Consider the following 14068-nt stretch of genomic DNA (forward strand, 5'->3'; position numbering starts at 1 on the left):
CAGCTGATTCACTCTAGATGGTCACAGCAGCCAGGGCTGAGCCAGGCTACAACCAGCAGCCAAGAGTTTTTTCAGTTTCCCACATGGGCAGTGGAAACCCAAGTGTTTGTCCTCTGCTACTTTTCCCAGATCTTGTTCCAGGAGCTGGACTGGAAATGGAACAGAAAAGACACGAACCCCTGCCCAGATGGCATGTTGACATCACGGACAGCAGCTTTACCTGGTATAGCATAATGCCAGCCCCTAATCTCAAGAGCGTTAGAAAAAATATTCAACATCCTTTTATGATTAGATGAGGAGGGAGGTTTGGCATTGTGGCACAGTAGGTTAAGCCAATGATTGCAATGGTCACTTACAATCATGGTGTGAACTAAGTCCCAGCTACTCTGCCTTCATCCAGCTTCCCACTAATGTGCCTGAGAAAGCCATGATGGATAGTCCAAGTAATTGGGTCTCTACCACCCTCATGGGAGATCCAGATGGGGTTCCAGGCTCTTGAATTTCCCCAGGCCAAGTCCCAAATCATTACAAACATCTGGAAAGTAAACTAGCAGATGGAGGATGTGTGTGTGTGTGTGTGTGTGTGTGCAATTCTGCTTTTTGAATAAATAACTATGTTAAAGAAAAAATAAATTGGCCCGGCACGGTGGCACAAGTGGTTAAGGTCCTTGCCTTGCTCGCCCGGGATCCCATGTGGGCGCCGGTTCTAATCCCGGCGGCCCCCTTTTCCCTTCCAGCTCCCTGCCTGTGGCCCTGGAAAAGCAGTCGAGGACGGCCCAAGGCTTTGGTACCCTGCACCCGCGTGGGAGACCTGGAAGAAGCTCCTGGCTTCGGATCGGCATAGCATCGGCCATTGCGCTCACGTGGGAGTGAATCATTGGATGGAAGATCTTCCTCTCTGTCTTTCCCCTCTGTATATCCGCCTTTCCAATGAAAATAAAAAAAAAAAAAATCTTTAAAAATAATAATAAAAAAAGAAAAAATAAATCACATTTAAAATTTTTAAATTCTCCGCAGATTCTGTAGAATAAATACACATAAAAACCACAGAGGCTGTATATGTGAAAAAAAAAAAACAAGAGCCAATATCATATTGAATGGTAAAAGGTGAAATCATTTCCCCTCAGATATGCAAAATGACAAGGATGTTCACTTTTACTATTGTTATCCAGCACAAAAAATCACAAAAATAAAAAGATATTCCTATCATATCATGGTTTCATGTTATCAAAATGTCCATACCACCTAAAGTAACGTATAGCTACAACATAATTTCTATTCCATGTTAAAATACCAAATGACATTCTTCATAGAATTAGAAAAAAAAAATCTGGAATTACAAAAGTCACATAATAATTAAAGTGATTTTGAAAAAAAAAAGGAATCTGGAAGCATTACAATATCTTATTTCAAAGTAGGCTACAAAGATATACAGTGATTAAAACAGCATAGTACTAGCATAAAAGATAACTTATAGAACAATAAAGAATAAAAGAGTACAGAATGCAATATACAACATACAGCCAACGGACTTTTGACAGTTTTCAAGAATACACGTTGGAGAAAGGAGAATCTTGGATCTTGCCGGTAAATGTTGCTGGAAAAATTAGGCATATCTATGTGGAAGAATACATAAGGTACATACAAAAAATCATCTCAAAATAGATCAGAGGCCAAGTGTAAGGCCTGAAACCATGAAACTGGTAGAAGAAACATGAAGGAAACACTTTAAGACAGTAATTTTGGGGGTAAAACCCCAAAAGCATAGTCAACAGGAGCAAAGCTAGACAAGTAATATTCTTCAGAGCAAAAAAAAAAAAAAAAACACCCAAAAACAAACAAAAAAATACAAATCAATAGAGTGAAGACATCCAACAGAACAGAATAGTTGATAGCTATTTATCTAACAAAAATTAATATTCTGAAAATATCAACTCAAAAAGCTCAACAACGAAGAAACAAATAGTCCAATCATTAAATGGCCAAAGGACCTCCAGTTCTCAAAAAAAAAAAAAAAGTGATCAGCCACTATGTTAAAAAATGCTCGAAATCAATATGCACACCTGAGTAATGAAATCAAAACCACAGTAAAAATAAAAAACTCTCTCCCCCATCAAAATGACACAAAGAAATAAATGTTAGAATGCAGAGAAAGGCAAACTATTGTATACTGCGGATATGAATGTGAGTTTTTACAACTGTGCAAAATAGTGTAGAGATTTCTTAAGAATCCATAAACAGAACTGCCATAGGACCCAACAAATGCCACCACTGGGTATATATTCAAAAGACACAAGCATAAAAAGTAGTTATCAAAGAGATACTTCTTCCACTGTTTATTGCAGCACTGTTTGCAATAGCCAAGATGTTAGATCAACCAAAGTAAACATGAGCATACGAATGGATAAAGAAAATGTGGGATCTAGCCATAGTGGAGTACTGCTCAGCCATGAAAGCGGGGAATGAAATATAGTCATCTGCAGTAGCATGAGTGAGACCAGAGATCATGCTAAATAAATAAAATCAGACACAGAAAGGCAAGTCCCATCTGTTCTCTATCATATGTGAGATCTAATAAAAACTCATTCTGAGCACAGAAATTTGATTAGAAGAGGCTGAAAGGGGTGGAAAGGACAGAAGGTGTTTGAATTAAAAATAACTAAAAGTAAGTGTAATTAATCAATTGAAACATACTAATATAAGGGAGGAATAATAGCTTGAGCTAAGTGTGCCTTTTTGCTTTGAAGCAGCATCAGATGGTCCATGGATGTCAGAATATCTAGGCATCAATCATATTCTATGAGATGCTAATGCATGAATGCCAGTAATATGACCATGTAAAGATTTGAAGAAGAAACACCATTACTTTTCTTGACTGACTCACCAGGGCCCGTAAAGATTCCGTCTCAGCCTGGAGGCTCTGAACTTGGCAAGCAGTGTTGTGTAACTCCACTCTGAGGGCAGCAGCCAGCTTCTCCTCCTGGGTGGGGGCCATGCAGGCCACTTCAGCCTGCTGCTGTGGGAAATCAGGTCTCCGTATGAGCAGGGATGAGTTAAAATCCTGAACCCGTTCTCTTCTGAGTCTTTCTAACCTCCAATTCCTGTCTCTAACCACAGTCTCATCTTCTAAAGCCCGTCACCAAATGCATACAAAAATGTGTTTTCTTTCAACACATAACATCTTCAAGTGGAATAAAATTCAAGATTCCCTAAGTAATAAATGCTAGAAAGTCCTTTTCTCATCATGATGTAAGTACTCACTTTTGTTTGCAGTTTCTTATTCCTCCTTCCTGCATTGCTTCTCATATTTATAAATAAATGCTTATGACCTGACATCTTTCCAACATAATTGGCTTGACAGATTCTCCTGGTTTCAAGAGGGTAGGGTAATCTTTTGTAGTGTCTGAACTTATGTACAAAAAACAACAGAAATATTAAAGCTGTTCTACAAAGTGCTCCTATTTGCATCAGATAAATGTTGAGTTGTGTGTTTTTCTGGGTTATAATTGCTTATTTTCTCCCCTGGCAATATCAACAAGAATTTACAGCAGAGATATAAAGGAAAAAATGAGAAGCCTGTTAATCAGGCTCATCATCCCTCATTCTGGTTCATTTTCAAGCAAAAGTTTTGTTTTCTTTTAATTTGGTTTTATTTACTTGGCAGGCACAACAAAAGAGAGAAGAAAGAGAAGGAGAGAGAGATTTTTCATTCCCTGGTTCACTCCCCACATGGCTATTAGCAGTTATTATCTCATCTAATCTTTATAATACTATTAAGTAAATGGCATTATCATCCTGTTTGATGTGAAGAAAAGGAGTCAATGAGAATTTGAGATATTTGGTCAAGGTTATGAGTTCTAAAGGAGAAAAGATCAGGACTCAGGATCCACAGTAGACTCCAGATCTGTACTCTCTTTTTTTTAAAGATTTATGTTTATTTATTTGTTTTTTATTTGAAAGGCAGATTTGTAAAGAGAAGAGGAGATAGAGAAAGAAAGATCTTCCATCCACTGGTTCGCTCCCCAGATGGCCGCAATTGCTGAAGCTGAGCAAAGCTTCTTCCAGGTCTCCCATGCAGACAGAGTCACATGGACTTTGTCATCCTCTGCTGCTTTCTCGAGCCATAAGCAGGGATATGGACCAGCACTTGAAGACAGGAGATTAGCTTATTGAGCCACAGCATCAGTACCCCAAAGCTGTGCTCTTAACAAGCAGTAAATGCTGCTACTTCTTTCACACATCAAAGTCCCATAAATTAGAGGTGCTTTTCCCCAAACTAGATGGATTAGCCTCAAACATCCTATTTTCCAGGGTTTTTGTGTCATCAGTAGCCCAGTGTTTTGTTCTCGTCTTGGAGGTGGGGTTCTGGACAGATGGATTTTACGGGTGGGTGGGAAGTGGGGCTGGAGATATCCTAGAATGTAAGTAGAGTCAGGCACTGCTGCAAAGCATAGATGTCATAAGCCAGGAATACAGTGAGCTGGAGCCAGCTAATCATAGAGCAAAGGAAATGATTGCTAAATTGTCAGGAAAAGCTGTTAGCTTGGCATTAAGAAAAAAATCATTGGAATTGGCAGTGTGGCACAACTAGGTTAAACCATCACTTGGAATACCAACGTCCCATAACCTGAGTGCTGGTTTAAGTAGCAGCTACTCTGCTTCTGATGCAGCTCCTTGCCAGTGCACAAGACAGCAGTGATGGCCCAAGCACTTGAGCTCCTGTCACTCACATGAAAGATCAAATGAAACTGCGAGCTCTTGCCTTTGGGCTGGCCCAACCCCAGATGTTGCAAATATTTGCAGAATAAAACAAATGATATATTCTCTCTCCCCTCTCTCTTTCTTCCTCAATCTCCCACCTTCCAAATAAATACATACTTTTAAAAACATTAGGTTCTATCTACCTGTAGTTGAATTTATTTTCAAATAGGAATAAACGCTTAAAGCATGTCACTTAACTACTTGTTTTACAAAAATCTATGTCATTGAGGTTACGGTTTTCATGTGGTGAAAATGACACATAATATTGTGTTAAGAAAATGTTTCTTTCCAACTCAGCATGCATTCACAGTAAGTCAGTAGGTTGAAATCAGTCATACCGAGGGGTCGTGACACCGCCAAAATGAAAATATTATAATCAGGGATTGATTTGCTGTTTTATTTACTGTCTGGACTTAAGGATGAATAAAATGTGAAATATGCAGATTAAACTTAAAACTATGTTATGTCTGTAGCAGTTTGCCATATGCACCATGGCATATGCAACATGCACGAAGAGGGCTTGCTCTTCTAGCATGTGAACACTGTTATCGGATTCAGTAAAGCAGCTACTCACACTATTGATGAAGGAAGTCATCAAGGTCAATAAAAAATGTCAAGCAAAATGTATGTCAGAATTTCTTCCGTTCATCCGTGATGTCAGCAGCTTTTGCTTAACTAGAAATGAGTGAACAAGCATTTCTTGTGGTCTGTTTTTGTGACCTCATTACATCCTCATTTCACACGTAGCAAGAGTCATTCCTGGGGTGGTAACGCTAAGAAGCAGGAGGACCTGTACAACCTTTTGGAAGTTAATTCGGTCATGGAGGAGCTGCTCTTGGAAGGGGAATCCAGAATTACAGCTGGGCTAGCCACGTCACTGGGCATTTCTGGGGTCATCACACGTCCTCTCCCTGTGTCACTCAATGCAGTGAGTGGCTTGTATTCACTGGCAAAACTGCCACATACAGTGTTTTCCTACACCACCATTTTTTTACATCCTTGCTTAAAATCGCTTTGTTTAAATTACTTTGTGCTCTGTTTGCACTTAAATGTATTGAAAAAGTAAAGTGCAGAGGGCTGGCATTTGATACATCACTTAAGTTCCTACATTGGATGCCCGCACCCAAATCAGAGTGCTTTGTTCAAGTTCCAGCTTCTTTCCTTCCAATCACCTTCCCCTAATGTGTGCTTCCTAGAAGGCGGCAAATGATTCCTCAAATACGTGGGTGTCTGTTACCCCCGTGGAAGATGGAATTCAGGGCTCTTGATCTACATCAGGCCCAGCCCAGGCTGTTGTGTGCTTTGGGAGTGAGGATTCCTTTACATCTGCCTGCCTTTCAAATAAAGTGAAAGTAAATAAACTTTAACATGGAGTACTTTGAAAAATGAAAGAGCTGATGTATAACATCTGGGACAGGGCTGGGGAGCTGGGGAAGCATTTTTGCTACCAGGTCCATGGATCTGAAGTTCTAGATTCTACAGAAATCAGTACAAATAATATCACTTGCCACAGCCACAGGCATCAGATAACTGGAAATCTCCTAGAGATTACACAGATCTGTCTGGCTATTGAAGCTGCCTGCTTTGAACCAATGTCCAGTTGATATTGAAAATACCAATGGAAACATACAGCAAATTGCGACATGGAGTAGCTGTCCTTTTTGGTCACCTTAGCACACCCTGGTGATGAAAACCACAAGAGAGACTCTGTCCTTGCTCCTGCCCTTCCTTCTTTGGTGACAGTAAATACATTTAGAAAATGGGAATAATAGGGCATGGCATGATAGCTACAGGCTAAATCTTTGTTTGGCATGGTTTGGGATCCCTTATGGGCACCTGTTTGTGTCCTGGCTCCTCCACTTCCCATTCAGCTCGCTGCTGTGGCCTGGGAAAGCAGGGAGGATGGGCCAAAGCCTTGGGACCCTGCACTTGTGTGGGAGACCCAGAGGAGGTTCCTGGCTCTTGGCTTCAGATAGGCTCAGCTCTGGCCGTTGTGGCCACTTGGGGAGTGAACAAGGGGATGGAAGACATTTTTCTCTGTATCTCCTTCTCTCTGTACATGTGTGATTATTATTAAATAAATAAATAAATAAATCTTTTTTAGGGCCCGGCATGATAGCATAGTGGTTAAAGTCTTTGCCTTGAACACACCAGGATCCCATATGGTCACCAGTTCTAATCCTTGCAGTCCCGCTTTCCATCCAGCTCCCAGCCCGTGACCTGGGAATGCAGTCCAGGATGGCCCAAAGCTTTGGGACTCTGCACCCATGTGGGAGATTCAGGAAGCTCCTGGCCCCTGGCTTTGGATTGGCTCAGTTCCCACCATTGCGGCCACTTTAGGAGTGAATCATTGGACGAAAGATCTTCCTCTCTGTCTCTCCTCCTCTCTGTATATCTGCCTTTCCAATAAAAATAAATTTTAAAAATCTAAAAAAAAAACGAAATAAATATTTTTAAAGGGTGGAAATAATAGCTTTTACTATTGAGGGTTTTATCAGAATTGAACAACCAGTAAGAATATCAGAATTCCAGGGTTCCCACGATGAATCCTGTCCATGCATGAATCAAGTGTTTCTCCTGATAACATGTGGTCTCCTGAAAGAGGGGCCACCCTGAAGACTGAAAACTCCCAACATTTTTGAAAGAGGTGCCTGGAGTTTAAAAGGCTAGCAGTTCTATGGCTGAATTTTAGGAAGTTTGACAATGACCGATGGATCAATTCAGCCAAATTCTACAGAAGTTTCCGAGAAGAAAAGCTCTGAGATTTCCCAACACGGCCACCGTCAGGTCACAGCAGACATGTGTTCAGGATTCTATTGTTTCTACAGAATGAAAAAAAAAATGAATCTTATGAAGCAGGTGATTTAGAACTGACCCTCCATTGATTCTTTTTAATTTATTTTTATTGGAAAGTCAGATATTCAGAGAGAAGGAGAGATAGGGAGGAAGATCTTCCTTCCGTTGATTCACTCCCCAAGAGGCCGCAATAGCTAGAGCTGTGCAGATCCAAAGCCAAGAGCTAGGAGATTTTTCTGGGTCTCCCACACTGGTGCAGGGTCCCAAGACTTTGGGCTGTCCTAGACTGCTTTCCCAGGCCACAAGCAGGGAGCTGGATAGGAAGTGGGGCACCGGGATTGGAAGTGGCACCCATATAGAATCCTGGTGCATGCAAATCGAGGACTTGAGCCACTAGGCTATCACTCCAGGCCATCTCAATCACATTGATTTTTATGTATCTATTGGATAAAGTTATTATTTTTTTAAATCTATTGGGTAAAGTTTTCCACGGTGCACTATTGTGGCGTAAGATCTTCATGTATAAGCAAAGTGTGTTGATTATTAGCTCTTGGAGCACTGTTACCCATCGCAGTTCCTTTAGCTCTTGCATTTCCTAACTAACAAAATTTCAGACTTAGTTTTGCTCCAGCATGATAAAAGTCTACATTATTCCTGACAATTTCATCTCCATCACACCTGACATTATGTTAGTTAGATGATTTGGGGTTCACTCCAAAGGCTGATGTACTTGTGCCAGGGAAGCAACTCCATGACAGAAGGTTTCAACGAGAAGATTGAAACTTTTAGTCACTCTTCCAGATTTGGAAAGGAAACAGGGATTTGATCACTAGTGGCCAATAATTTGATCAATTACACTCAGGTAATGAAACACCCATAAGATCAATAAAGGATGAGTTTTGTGAGTTTCAAGGCAGACAAATGAGAGGTTCTAGGGTGATAGGGCTTCCAAAGAGGCTGTGGGAGGTATGAATCACCTCCTTTACATGGCATTTCCTGAATTTTGTCTTTTATGTTTATATATGTATGTATACATATGACATATATATGTCTTCTATGTTATGTATAAAAGACAAAATTCATATATAATAATTTATATATAATTGTTATATATATATAAACGTATAGAAATAACTCAATTGCTCCCTGAGATCTGTGATCCATTTGAGTAAGTTAGTGAGAATGTTAGTTAGTTGAGTAAGTTAGCTAGTTGAGTAAGAATCTGAGGAGTTCTAACCCTGTACGACCTGACACTAACTTCAAGCAGACAGTGTCAGACCTGATTTGACCTATAGAACATTCAGATGGTGAGTGGAGAATCGCTTGATTATGAAAAGGCCAAAACATCTGATTTCTTAAACATTGCACGAGGCCATCATTTTACCTCAAGCACAAAGAGGCTCTGACAGATTAGGATAAAAAAGCAAAATAGAGTCACTCAATCTGGAATTCCAGATTACCAAACTAAGATTAAGCTGTGGTTCTGACCTTTCAAGAAATCCAGATCAGGGAGATAAGTTTGAACTTCCTTCTGCCTGAATTATGTTACCAAAAAGTAAGCTGAAGGAGTCGGGGGTTATCTGAATGGTTATACTTCTTTTATTCTTTCTCCCTGTCCTCATCCCATTTGTCCCCAAGGAAATTAGCTTTGGCACTGGATCAATTCAATTTTTAATTTTAATTATGCTTTCTTTCCTTAATTGTTTTCTGAGTAATCACAACACATAGCAAAGAGCAGCCGATTCTTATGAGATAGCAGAAGTGCTCTGGACCAATACGATCTTGCAGTCACTGAGCTGTGCAGGTTCATAGCCTCCAAAAACTGGACATCTAACGTTCCTGATGTCTAACACAGCGTGGCTGCAGGAAATATGGTTGCTACACTCACCCCCTAGCCAGATCTCCTCAGAATCTCTGAGTAATTGTGAAATAATCACTGAAAGAATTGGCAGGTAAGTTGCACAAATGCTTATGCCAACTGCCTTCATCCCTTGGGCCTTCCACTTGCATGCCCTCCTCCACTTCTGTATCTTGTGTCACTTCCAAGAATGTACCATAGTCAGTCTCAATCTCCCATGGTAGCAGCTTCGTGGCACATGCATTGTCAGTTCCTTTCTGCATCTCATCAGCCAGCTTCTAAATCACCTCCACTCCAGAATCTATCACAGGATTCGCTTCTGAGGAAACCTAAACTAATAATTAAGTCAATAATGCCAATTAATCATCAGCTCTGTTGGGTTGAATGATAGTTAAGTTCATGTTGCATCATCTCTATAAAAGTTGTGTGTATGCTGAGTCATTTCATGTTGGTACTCTGCAGGCAAAAATTAGACAGAAATGTTCAGAATCGGCAATGTCAGACCTGGGCACATGACTCCAAGAACAAGATGACTTATCAGAGGGCTTCTGCCTGTCACTCCTGGTCTTTGCTGATGATGAAAGGAATGAACTCATTCTGTAAATACTGCCTGAGCTTTGTCAGGCGTCACTGGTTTAGCTAAATCCAGTATTGTCTGTTTTCTCTGAGCTGTAGTGATCAGATTACTCTATTTCGGAAGCCACAAACGAATTCATTCAGAAGTAATGACTGAGTTGGGCTGATTCTAAAGGGATGAAGAGTGAATAACAATCAGGATTTCTTTGTCGCAGTTTGCAAATTGGTTCCCAGTCATTACTTTTCCCCCAAAGAGGTAATCTTCACAATGCGCTCTACACCCCAAAGTTGAGAATCTTGGGGCTTCTGTGGCTTAGCCTTGGGGACAACAGAGCCAGAGTAGAAGTTACGTAGCAGACAGCAGGGAAGTTTCCAGAACCAACAGTTGGAAGAGTTGAGTCATGATGCTACCAAATGTCTAGGACTTTACAAAGTCAGTTCATCCTCTGTGTCACAGATTCTTCACCTCTGAACAGACAGCATGAGATTAGAAGGCCCCGGGGGTCATTCATGGAACACATTCGTGAGCCTCTTAAAAAATACGTAGTGGTGCAAAATCAAATCTGGAGTGTGGTTTTACTTTACCTGGTGTGGTTCTCTCTCCTGCCAGCATGGATGGGTGGGATGGGGAACTACGCACTTGCTGTCATCAAAAATGTTTGCAGTGACTCAGCAGAGAGGATGCAATGCAGAAGGGGTAAGTGGCAGAGAAACAGGAAAGTGGAGGATGTTTTCTGGGCAAAAAACATGCATGTGAGCCAGAATTGGGCAAGGCTGTGTTTGAAGGCAGTATGGTGAAACCAAAGGCGGAATTGCCTTTGCTGGGTTCATTCCTGGCTGGCACTCTCACAGCTTTCTGGCTTTGCAATAAACTTATGCAGAGAACTTTGTGGGAAAATGCAAAGCCTCCTCTCTCCTGGAAGAGGGAATGCAGGCTAGGCCGGGGCATTTTTGAAAATGCCCTGTGATCATTGTGCTGTGTCTTCAGGATTGAGAACAAGTAGATATTAGCTAGAGTTCGCAGGCAATCCTCCGCCCCATCTCTTCAACATCTGCCCTACTTTCCCCACAGTTTTACACGTTCCTTCCTCTTCACTTTCCACCCTCTGCCTCGAAATTCCAAAGTTACAAATGGGTGGGAGTTGGGAAGGAAAGAAAAGACATTATGCCTTCCATTTCCTGGTTAATTAATTACTTATCAAGCTTAATGAAAGTTATTTTCTGTCACAAGTAGAATCGTACTCCCTACGGAAAATTTGAGCTTAGTTAAATATCAAAGAAGAAAAACTGCCTCAGGCAGAACCACTTTGAGCATCATGAGCATAGCACATTGGCAGGGTCAGGGTGAAGGTTTAGTGCTCCTATTATTACACAGTAAGATGATTTTGCTCCAAATACGTTTCCCTCTTTCAATGCCTCCGTGAGTATATTTTGGCATAAACTACTTTTATTTTCAATTATTTGTTTAGGATAATGGAGATGACTCCTATGATAGATAGAAGCATTATAACCCTTGAAACACATGCCAAGTTCAACACAGCACAGGAGTTTTGTGTCCTCCCACGATGCAGTAAAGAATCTGCAGATGCACAGACTCTCCACGACTGGATATCATCATTTGAAACCATGTCTGCTTTCAGATAAGTAAAGAACACGCTACTGTTTTAATGCGCACTGCTTGTTATCAGCGAGACTGAGCTCGTCACTAAGCAGTTGTGTTTATTCTGCTATGTGCTGACTACTTTCGCATCTTTGCTTGACTCCCCTCTGCACAGGGCAGAGCACAGCACGCTCATTCTCTCTCTCACCTTCGCTTGCAGCAAGGCTCCCGCCTCTGCTCGATTCTTTTCAACATCTCTCTCCCACTGAGTTCGGATGGCCTCCAGGACACCATCCAGACCAGGACCAATAGGAACGTCCAGCTGTTTGAGCTCAGACCCAGCCAACTGAGTGTACAGCACCTTCACATCCTGCAAATGACAGCATTCACCCCAGGTGAGTTCCAAAGGGGGAGGAAGAGCCGGGAAATTCTAGCGAGCAGGGGCCCACCTATGTGGAAAACACTTGGGCTTCTTCTTCTCTGGCAAAAGTGGGGCTTCAAACAGACTGACCAAGTCTCTGGCTATTGTTCCTGACAGGGACCCATGCTTTTTCCAATGATGTATTTTTCAGGTTGGTCTTCACAGATCCAGGCCCAAAGAAAAAGTCAAAATGACTTTAAAAAAAAAAGGTTAAGTAATAACAATAGGAAGTCAGACTGAGATGAAAGAGACTTAAAAATAACTGAAGTGATTGAAGGGATATTATAGGAACATGGTCTTAAATGACTATTCAACGGACAGAAGAAAAGAAGTTTCTAGTTGCTGGATCTCCTAAGGTTAGATATAGTAGTAACTTCCCAAAGCAAGCATTGGCAAGCTGATTTAGACCCTTCCCTTGGAAGCAGCTGGCATCTCATTTCAGAAGAAATAAACAGCAGCTACTTCAAGATTAACACTTTCCTGCTGCCACCGCTAGTGCCAAGCCACTACTGGCAAGCCATGCAGAGGCGAGGCCCAAGTGCATTAAAGTTGCAGCTTCACTCATAACCCACTGGCCAAGGCAGGCATCGCTGCTGGAGGTGTCATGGACATGAATACTGCTCTACAAGAGGTGTTCAAGACGGCCCTCATCCACAATGGCCTCGCGCGTGGCATCTGTGAAGCTGCCAAAGCCTTAGCCAAGCTCCAACCAACCTCTGTGTGTTGGCATCCAGTTGTGATGAGCCCATGTATGTCAAGTTGGCGGAGGCCCTGTGTGGTGCCAAACACCAGATCAACCTCTTTAAGGTTGATGACAACAAGAAACTTGGGGATTGAGTAGGCCTCTGTAAAACTGACCGAGAGGGGAAACCCCATAAAGTGCTTGGCTGCAGTTGCGTAGTCATCAAGGACTATGGCAAAGAATCTCAAGCCAAAGATGTCATCGAAGAATACTTCAAATGCAAGACATGAACAAATAGATGTCTGGCTCATAAAGAAAAAAATCAACACAACCTGCAAGGATTGAACCATACAGCTCTTGTGGTCCCTTTCATGCCTCAGTGATCTCTGCTAACCTCAGTAGAATTAGTGTAACCCACAGCTTGGAACAGCCCTCAGTTATTTTGTTTGTCCTACAAAGTGTTAAAGTACCTGACACGGTGTGCTTTGAAGAGGCGAAGTCCATACAGATTTCCATCACTCACCTGTGCTTAACCCCACTGTTCTCAACCCCATCTGACTAGCAGTCTGGTCCCTCCAGCTGCGAGTCTCAGGCTTCTGAGACCACAAGACTCCAAAAAGTATCTTCCCTGGAGTTTGGGCAAAGCGGAGAGGCCCAATGAGCTTCCGTCATAGGAGGTAGCAAGCATGGCCAGATAGGTTAGGGCCGCCTTTGATCCTGTGGCAAACTAAACAATTACCCACTTACCTCTTCATAGTTCCTGGACAGAAAGTCAAGTTCCTCTTTCAGACTCTCAATTTGATTTTCTAGATCCATTTTTGTGGAGTTAGCTTCATCAATAACTTTATACAGAGAATTAATTTCCTCCTCTGCTGCCTTGCGAAATGGCTGCTCATTTTCATACCTGTAGATAAAGAAACTAAATCAACACAGCTTCGGTGGCCCAAAAGAAAAAAAAAAATGAGAATACAAATGTTACCAAAATTTCAACTGTATAATACTTACGTGGCGAATGTGAAAAAGCATCCTTCCAATACCTCTGAGGATACTCTTAGTGCAACTAGTATTTGTTGGTTTATTGCTAAAATGATAAACTGACGTCAGAGGGTGTCAACTCAGGTCAGTGGAAGCAGAGAGCTCTATGAGACACTCCTCCCAGAGTTCTGATCCAGGGAAGGAGATCAAGTATTTGTCCATGACTGGCCCCAACTTTCCTCTTCTCACTGCAGTTCTTCTACCAACTTAGTCAATACCAGGCTAGGGAATGTGCCCTAGCACATTTCACGACAGTGATTGCAAACCTAGAAGTCATCATGGGCCACGTGGAGGATGTAGGAGAGGGACACGAGTGAGATTTGAGCAACAGGAAAGAAA

General features: G+C 41.7%; 1 protein-coding gene and 1 pseudogene across 1 annotated transcript in view; one reads left to right on the top strand and one right to left on the bottom strand.

Moving 5' to 3' along the window:
- BFSP2 (beaded filament structural protein 2) overlaps positions 1 to 14068 on the bottom strand; it is a 65036-nt gene that overhangs the window by 27389 nt on the left and 23579 nt on the right. Inside the window, exons 3-5 of the mRNA XM_040966129.1 lie at positions 13442 to 13598; positions 11800 to 11961; positions 2885 to 3016 (exon numbers count right to left, since the gene is read on the bottom strand). Coding sequence (XP_040822063.1) covers positions 2885 to 3016; positions 11800 to 11961; positions 13442 to 13598 — 451 coding nt within the window. The remainder of the gene's footprint in view (positions 1 to 2884; positions 3017 to 11799; positions 11962 to 13441; positions 13599 to 14068) is intronic.
- Positions 12151 to 13008, top strand: LOC121146417 (annotated as a pseudogene).

This window comes from Ochotona curzoniae, unplaced genomic scaffold, assembly GCF_017591425.1.
Source record: "Ochotona curzoniae isolate NIBS_2020 unplaced genomic scaffold, NIBS_Ocur_1.0 contig_1328, whole genome shotgun sequence".
NCBI lineage: Eukaryota > Metazoa > Chordata > Mammalia > Lagomorpha > Ochotonidae > Ochotona > Ochotona curzoniae.